A 9,411-nucleotide genomic window follows, 5' to 3' on the forward strand; every position below is an offset into this window, starting at 1 on the left:
GTTCCAGGACAGCCAGGGCTATACACAGAAACCCTGTCTCGAAAAACCTTAAAAAAAAAAAAAAGAAAGAAAAAAGAAAAGAAAAAAAGAAAGCCAGTCAAAGTACAAACACTCAACTATGAACAGTGGTCAGCTCATGGGGGACTGACTTCAACTCCATGCTTGAACGTGATCTCTCCTGTAACAGCTTTCCAGAAACACTAGTTCATTCCAGATAAAGAATATCAAACGATACATTTTGAAATCATCTATTACTAGTTTTAAAACCACAGATTCCATACTGTGCTTACAACAACCTTTTCTTAGTGGGAGAGATATGGAAAGTACTTGTAGCTAGAAGCATCCACTGTGGAATCAAGCCCTTGCCAGTACATGTGTATCTGATCTAAATGTGTTCTCAGTCCAATTTCATATATGGACACTGCTTTTAAAAAAGTGAAACTCAAACAAGTACCAAGAAAATATCACCATTAGCATGTGGAGCTGCTCTGATTGGTATTTTATTTCTTCTTTACAAGTTCCACATAATAGACAAAGGCTTTTTGATAACATATTGTTATCTTTGCTGAAAACAATCATAAATCATTTTAAACAACACAAATGTGTACATACATGACTAAGGTTTCTGCAGCCTATAAACACCTCTTTGGGTTTAAAAAGGAAAAAAAGCAATATACTGACGATTCAACTGTAACTCTTAGAAAAACACTGGTTTCCTTACCAAACGTGAGAGACCTGTACAGGGACCTATCATTCAAGACAGCAATGAGTTCAAGCCAAGGGAAGCCAGGAGTAGCTCCCCACACCAGCTCAGGAGACCCTCCCCCACCCAGCACCTCTTCAAAGTGCTCCTTATCCTCATCATAGGAAGACAGCAGTCACCCAGAGAAGACAGGAGCAGCAAATACACTTGTTGTAAAGTTTCTGAATGTCTTCCACAGTATCTCACAGCCAGCATCTCGGGAACATGCCCATGCAAGCATGCGCACCATTCTTCAGACTGTTCCCCTCATTTCTCGAGCGAGGGAACCAGGCCTCCCTAATTTACTTTAGGTGCCTGGGATAACAAAGTATTTCACCAGAAAGGGTGTAAGCAATGCTATCTAATCAGAGTACAAATAATGAAAAAGCAGTTATCTTAAAGGAAACGTCTGCTCTACTCACACTAAAATATCAGACCAATGCACAACATACTGCAAAACTGTAACACAATACGGCCAAACACAGTGTTCAAATATTAAACTGTTCAAGCACATGAAGATCATCTTCTGAAAGACAAATTGGGTTCTTATTTTGTAGCTACCTCTGTGTAACTTAAAAACCTGCTGTCCCTCAACAAGGTCTGACACTGGTCTTGATACTTGGCAGAAGTTCGATGAGACAGTGGGAGCCCGACCGTCAGCTCTCGGGATCCCCCAGCATTCATCTTCAGCATTCATCTGAGGACTGGGCATCGTCTTCGTCCTTCACTTCTCGGTATCTCCCTGAAGACTCCCCTTCTGGATTGTAGCTCTGCATTTTAATATTCAGTCTCTCAGCTAGCTTCTGTGCTGCAAGCTTTGCCTGCATCTCCTTTAAAACAGTAAACAAAGGCCAAGTTACACATCTTCAGCTCCCCTTAGATACTTTGACAAGACTAGAGATAAAGGAATGTTGACTTCCACTGTCTCTCTGGCAACACAAGTTGACAGCAGTATCCTGTCAAGACATGGGACGATGTCTCCAAGAGCTGTCAGCCTCTGTTGCAGTTGCTAGTGATTTCCATGAGCAAGCAAGGCTGCCATCAAAACAGCTTACCTCCACAAAAGAAACTGAGAAACCAGCTTGGCACTACAGCAGCCATTAACAGACACTAAGTGTGTGTATGCAGTGAACCATCTGCCTTTGTTAAAATCACCATTGTGGTGCTGACATCTCCTACTGACAAGACTCTCTTCCCTAGATTATATCATGTTTTCTAGATTTGAAGGATACACTTCAATGGCACAAAAAGAGCCACGACATTAGTGCTGCATGCTGTAGTCTTATAGAAATTAATACTTGAAAAGGTCCAAGTAAACTCAGACGTGCAGTGGACTTTTCCACATGTACGACTTTACTCCAACTGCTGGCAAGCTTCACAGCTCATCTGACTCACCTTTTGCACCAACCACACTTCAGCAGGTCCTTCCCCTCTGCCCAGTATTATGGGTAGGCAGAATTGGTATCTGCTATTGCTATTCTATCAAGGCAACCCATTTCAAGCTGAGGGTTTAACCTAAAAATGTTTCAAGAGGTATTAAAAAAAAATAAACAAACAAACCCAGAGACAACTCGCAGGTCATTCCTCTAGCTCAGCAGTTGGCACTGACGCTACTTCTAATGCACTGGAGTGAGAGACACAAAGGCCACAGAGCTGTCAGTCCCTGCAAGCTGAGTGATTAGGAAAGGCCAAGGTGGAGTCACAGCTACTTTGGCTTTAGCAGATGGAGGCACTTGACTAAAGTCCAGCTAACCTGCTCAGGAGAGGGGGTGCTGTTTTCCCAGAAACTCGGTGTTACAATCTAAGCATAACTAATCCTTTTGAGTCTCCCAAGGATCCCCACACTTACTTCTCCCATCTTGCTAATCTGAGCACAAACTTTATCAATATTATACACTTTATTATAAATAGGGTCTCACCATCTATAACTCTGGCTGGCCTAGAACTTGCTATGTAGACCAGGCTATACTCAAACTCAAGAGGCCTTTGCCTCCCAACTGCTAGAATTAAAATGCTAGGACTAAAGGTGTGCACTATCACATCTGGGCAAGATACATTTAAAGAAAAATGATCTAGACACTCTCTTTGTCTCCTGGTCCCTGCACCTTCTCTTTGGTTCCTTTCTCTCTCTCTCTCCTCACCCTCTCCTCTCGTGGACTGGCTCAGTCTGGATTCTTCCAAATGCCTCTGGCTGTTCTTCCCTTCATATCTACAATAAACCCTTCTCAGCCATAAAAAAAAAAAAAAAAAAAAAGAAAAATGATCTATGCAAAACACAGTAAACACAGTGCTATATACAACTGATTAAGATCCAAAGGACGAGGGGCCTCTATTCACAGGTACCATGAATTATGGTCTCAAGCTCCTTATCAGTAGCTGGTAACCCAGCATGACCTCTTGCCCTTCTGTGTTGGCCCCTGATCTGTAGGAGTCGGAACCAAGAACCATCTCCCTATGTCTCTAAACAGGTCCCTGAGTAAGGTCTTACCACGAAGAAGCTGCACACGGGAAAGAAGCATATACTGTCCCAAACAGCAGCTGACTGATCCCTGTAACTCCAATCCTCTCCCCTGATCTACTGGTAAATCACTGACATTTCTTGTAGTTCTAGCAACTTTGTAGCTGAAAACTAGTGGCATATGTCTAAGAACTAATGGCCTCAGCTAACCACATCTCTAGAATCTAATCCCCCTATTCAGCCAAAGTAAATTCTGATTCCTAAAGAGCAGTCAACACACAGACAAGAAAAATCCAAGACTCTAGAATTACCTCATAATTCTGCTTCTGCTCTTTCTGCAGGGCCAGTGACTCTTCTATGGAGAGCATCTGTGCAGGCAAGTGGTGGAGCGGAAGAAGGCGCGCTGCTGTGATATCATCAAGATGCTGCCTATCCCTGCGCCGCCGCTCTTCTGAGGAAACAGAAGACTGGCCTCTCTGACAATGACTTGGTGAGTCACACTGCTGTGTGGGTAACCTGAGGAAGGAAAAGCAAGCTTAATCAATCCGTGTACAAGCCAAAGCTGGCCTTTAACCCAGTACCCTACTGCTTCTGCGAGATGAACATAAAGCAGGCTATCTGTACTTGCTGCTGACAGTAGATATATTCACAAATACAAACCTGTCTTCCCTCCTCACAGCTTATATTCATTTCATTCCCTCAACCTCCCTAACGCGTCCTAATGGCCCTTTAATACAGTTCCTTGTGCTGTGGTAGCTCCAACCGTAAAGTCACTTTCTTTGATATTTCGTAACTGTAACTTTGCAACTGTTATTTGAATCATAAAGTATCTGATATGCAGAATATCTGATGTACAATCCCTGTGAAAGGGCTTGAGAATCTGCTAGCATACCCTTACTTCAGTGTGTACTCAAACCTCCACTCACCCACAAGCCCAATGCCATGTGTCTCCTGCAGCCTCTCCAGGCCTCTCCTGTGCACAAGCTGCCCTTTCTCTCGAACTTACTACTGATCCTAGTGGCCCTCGCTGCTCATCCCTCACCATCCCTGTCCCTGGCCACATGGCTGTGATCAGGCCACCTTACTCTGACACTCCTAGTTTCTTAATGCAACCTCCTGGATGTGAGACAGATACCAGGAGACCCCTTCATCCAGACGCCTTTACCAAAGGTCCCTTTTCTAGCTAAAAAATTAATATGCTATGACCTGGTTTTCTAAACACAAGAAACCATTCAAAGTTATAACAATAATAGTGTATTAGGTTCAAGTTTCTGCAACAACATGCTTTGGGTCTTCTGAAGCTTTCAGCTTTCCTAAGAAGGAGCACCCATTCCCCTGAGTCTGCTCTCACCTACGTACAGATGGGCAGTTACCACACTGCTTCCTGCCATAGTTGGCCTAACTGCTACAAATGCAGTTCTTTTCTCCTCAAAGAGTTTTACTTGTTCTCGTGACCTCAGAGACATTATAGCAAAGCACTCAAAAGCAAGATTCCCAGCCCCACATCTCCCCAAATCTATGTTTAATTTTTAGAAAAAATCCTTTTAACTTCCCTTCCCTAAAAAATTGCTATCATTTAGTTTAAAATGTCTTCGAAGTTTGGAGACGCTGAGTGTTCTGGACTCAAACCTTTAAGGAGCAGACTCTTCCCTGTGTCCCCACAGCTGTTGTCTACTTGTAATGAGCACACACTTTCACTGTTTCCCTGATGAATAGCCCATTAGCTCCTGCTATTACTTCTCTTGGCTTACACAGCAATTGAGGGGGAGCTGCACACCAGCAAATGGTACTGAAATAAGTCATGGTACATCTGCCCTCCCACTCTGTGTTTATTATGAAATATTAGCTAAGTGTCTTGAAACACACGACTCCCCATCTGCTATTTAAAACCTTTTCAATGACTTGCCTTCAAAACTAATATTTTTCCAAAGCAGTTCTCCATTCCAGCCACTCTGGTCTACTTTCACAGTATGGTCACTTCTACCCACAAGCAAACTCCTCACATGACATTCCCTCAACTAGTATGATGCTTTGAACTTTCTCTGAGCTCCACACACATTCTTAGCACAAGCCTGTTCCTGTGACACTTACACATTGGTCTTAAACTTATGAGGAGGGGGCACTGGGTTTCTGGCTCGCATTTCTAGCACTTTCATGTAATGAGGCTTCTTAGTAGTCTCAGTCAGCAGTTCTGGAAAGTTCTCAGTGCTGGTGTTTTCTTCTGAGAGTTCACTCTGGTCTGCAATTGTAATCTTTTGCAATTTAGGGATAAACAGACTGTCTATGCTGCTGGAAATCTCTTCCACTTGACTTGAAACAGGGTGCTGGGGGGAATGTTCGTTAACTTCAGATGAGGGTGTCCCGGCTCGGATGTGAGCAGCTGGGCTGGGGTTCACTGTGCTGCCAGCCTCCAAAGTCTCTTCATTGCCTTCGTGAGTGAGATGTATAGGTTCCTGTGTTTCTGGGGTTGTTTTAGATGATGTAATGTCTATTGAGGAACATTCAGGAACTAATGATGAAGTATCAAGCATCAGGTCAGAATTCTGGGCCTTGTCGACGTCAGTATCAACTCTTGTGGTTGCTTTTTGCCTTAGCTTACAGTCTACACTAACAGGATGAAACAGTTCACTTCTCCCTCTAAACTCTTCACGTTCTGAAATGGCAGCTTTCAGTTTGGCAATGGTGTCTGAGATCTTTTTACCTTTGTCGGGCAATTTGCAAATGAATTTTCTGTGGAGTAGAAAAAAGAAACCAACATGTACATATTACAGGCATATTTTTTAACATGAAAACACAGTATTTAAAAGACAAAATGTAATTTAAAAAAAAAGCTGGCACTTAAAAGTTTAAAAAAAAAAACAACCTGATTTTTAAAAATCTGGCTTAAAACAAGAACCAAACAGATAAACTTATTCTAACCCTCCCCCAAGGAGTGCTTTGAATGGGAAATTATCTCATCAAATCAGAACTGCAGGAATAAAAGTTGTGTCTTCCTAATCTGAAATCTGAAATTCTTTAAGCCTGGACATTGATTCCTCCATGGAAACTTTCACACCTGACCATATGATGATGAGTTGCAGTCAAAACCAAACTATAAAGAACATGATATAAAATTACCTTCAAGCCATGTGTAAGAAACAACTGAAACTTATATTTAGATTTGGATCTTAACTTTATACAGACATTCCAAGCCTCCTAAAAATATGAAATTCTGGTCGTAACATTTAGAAAACAAACAGATACCTAACTCACACAATAAACATATGATAAAGACCAGTGGTTTTTAAACCAGGTCTCTGAACCTTAATGGAACTGAGAAATGACTCTTTTGGGTCAAAGGTTTGCCAGAGATTACATAATGGAATAACATCACTATCTTACAAGGGAAGATGGTCTTACTTATGTGGTTTTGTGTTTGAAAGAATTCTCAGTTGCTTCTGACAAACTGGTAGTATATCTAGACTCAGCATATATAAACAGAAACACTTTGAGATGCCCAATAATTCTTAAAGAATATAAAAATGTCTCAGGACCAAAAGGTTCATTCACTGCTAAAATTAACGACCCATTCTGGAAAAGTAAAAACACCTACCAGTTTCTAGTAGGAAACCCTCCTGCCAAATGGTCACTGGCTTCTTTCCCTCAGTGACAAAAATTCCCTTTCTGGTTCTTTTACTTGATTATATAATAAATGGAAAATGGGACTAAACCTTAGGTACTCTATTCTTCCTGATACATTTACTCCCACGTTTTCAACAGTGTTAATGCCTCTCTCCAACTGAGTTCCTCTAGGTTTTCAGCCTTCTCTCTCTTGAGCCTAGTACCCATTCCTCTGGGTTTTAATCAGCTGGCTTTTAATTAACTAAATGCCTCCCATTACTTCCCTCAACTGACTACACCCAAAATAAAAAATTACCTCAAATCCATTTCTCTCACAATTTTCCCATTATCCTTTGTTGCGCCCCAGAAATTTCAACCACCTGTTAACTATTAATATATATTTGTCCCCAAATTATTATACCAGTACTTAAGCTCTCCCAATCCCTCGATTGCCTTTATGGTCCATTTTTCCCTCCTTGTTGAAAAATCTCTCAGAAAATATCCTTTTGGCGACTTCTGCCTCTTATTCCTTTACTTCTGCTCCTAAACAAAGCTGCCTTTAAGAAATTAGCTATCTTCTCCCCTACTACGGACGAGCCAAACTTTCTAGACCCAATTAACCACTCTTTACACCCTGCTTCTCCATCTCCTGCAGTTCGGAAAAGTGGGACTTTAGATAGAGAAAAGGTAATCCAACACGTTCTGACCAAGAGGATTTGGTACCCGAGCTCTTTGAAAGCTGTAGTGCGAACATGGAAGCGAGCAGGCGCTGATGACTAGTGAGGGCCGGCGGCATGGAGCCATGCCCGCGCACAGGACGGGCCTGGCTGGGAGGCCTGGCCACGCAAGGTCACCTTCGCGCGACAGGCCGCGGTGTGGGGCGGGAGACCAGTCCCCGAAACCCGATCCCCAAGAGCCTGTTCCCTGATGCCTATCGCCGGCAACCGCGACCCCAGGGCCACCGCTTACTCGTTGCGCAAAAGTCTCTCCTGGCGCCTCAACCTCTCCCGCAGCTCCGCCGAACTCTGCCGCCCCAAGTCCTCGGGAGCTGGGGGCTCGAAGCCGCGGGGCAGCGAGCACATTGCGCACGGGCTGCGGCTGGCGCGGCGGGCAGGGATCCCCAGCGGGGCCCACAGCGGGCGCAGGTTCCGCGGCTGGCGGCGACTCTGGAGCACGACCGGGAGTCGCCATTTTCCCGGAAGAGCACGGCTTCTCCCAGCCAAATGGAGCTTTATTGAAATGCCGGAAATGGACAGGGCCAGGAATTGGGGGCGTCCGAGCAAGCGCGCAGGGGCGGAAGTTACATCACGGCAGAAGCGTCTGGGTTTGGCGGACTTTTTCTGGATGTATCCTTTACTTTCACAGCTTTTCGCCTGCGCTTTGGGAAAGTATAGGACACCCAAGTCACAGTCTTACTGATTCACTTTTAATAAGTAAAATATGACAGAAGTAATAGAGTGTCACATCTAAGACTAAGCAATCAAATTTTTGGACCAAAATTTACAGAGTTTCCTGAATGGACAATAATCACAGTAAAAATAAATAACAGGGAGCTCAGTGGCTAAGAGTGCATACTGCTCTTACAGAGGACCAGAGAGTTTGGGAACCAGCGCCCCTCTTGGGTAGCTTACAAATCCCTTTAACTGCAGCAGCAAGACACCTCACAAACTGGCTTCTCCAGACACCTCTGCACAAGCACACACATGAACATACACACAATTTAAATATAAAATCTCCAAAGGGTAACAAATGACCAATATAACTAGCTAAAATAAAATGCGTATTAGAAACACAATATAGTCAGGTGTGGTAGTGCATGCCTTTAAGAATGGCAGTTGGGAGGCAGAAGCAGGCTGACCCTGAGTTCAAGGCCAGCCTGATCTACATAGAGAGTTTGAGGCCAGTCAAGGCTACATAGTGATTTGTCTCAAAACAAACAAAACAAAATTTGGATATTTGAACAAGTCAGAATATCAGGAATTAGAAAGATGGACCATGTCAACTGTTGGAAAAAATGGAAGACCAACTGAGATTCTTACAGACTGCTAATGGGGGTGCAGAGGATGCAAAATAGTATAACCTCTTTGGAAAATAGTTTGACAGTTTCTGATTCTGGCTTTGTTAGTGTTTATACTGTTACTATCTTTTAAGGTTATTTATGCTACTGCTTCTTTTTATTGCTAGGTAGTATTGCACTGTGAGTTGTACGTTTATGCTGAAGGATATTTGAGTTGTTTGCAGTTATTAATGATCACAAATCCCAAGTCATTGTCAACATTTTTTATAGGTGTTTATGTCAACATAAACTTTCATTTCTCTTAAGAGCAGGGTTATTAGGACATATTACCAAAGGGAACAGAAAAGAAGAACAGTTCCACTCTGTTGCCTTCAGCAGCCTGAGACGTTCCCCTAATCTTTAGGGATTTCAACCCAGGTCAAACCAAGGTTTGTAGCTTTAATACTGAAAATATCCTACTAGCAGAGTAGGAGTCTAATAAAAAATATTTTCATTTAGGCCTAATTATGAGTGTTAAGAGACAGAGAAGTGCTCAGATCAAACATATTCACACCCAGATGTGGACATGGGGGTCTCAGGGGAGAGTCACACCCA

The 9,411-nt window shown here is 43.0% G+C and overlaps 1 protein-coding gene across 1 annotated transcript; it reads right to left on the bottom strand.

The window, feature by feature from the left end:
• Window positions 1–478: 478 nt before the first annotated feature.
• On the bottom strand, window positions 479–8,058 carry Polr2m (RNA polymerase II subunit M). Its single transcript, XM_028771387.1, has 4 exons — window positions 7,770–8,058; window positions 5,292–5,930; window positions 3,512–3,716; window positions 479–1,572 (listed from the first exon to the last, which is right to left on the bottom strand). Exons 1-4 carry the CDS (start codon window positions 7,880–7,882, stop codon window positions 1,429–1,431), a joined length of 1,101 nt encoding a protein of 366 aa, XP_028627220.1. The 5' UTR covers window positions 7,883–8,058; the 3' UTR covers window positions 479–1,428.
• Window positions 8,059–9,411: the final 1,353 nt, after the last annotated feature.

Source organism: Grammomys surdaster, unplaced genomic scaffold (assembly GCF_004785775.1).
Source record: "Grammomys surdaster isolate TR1022 unplaced genomic scaffold, NIH_TR_1.0 206, whole genome shotgun sequence".
Classification (NCBI taxonomy): Eukaryota; Metazoa; Chordata; class Mammalia; order Rodentia; family Muridae; genus Grammomys; species Grammomys surdaster.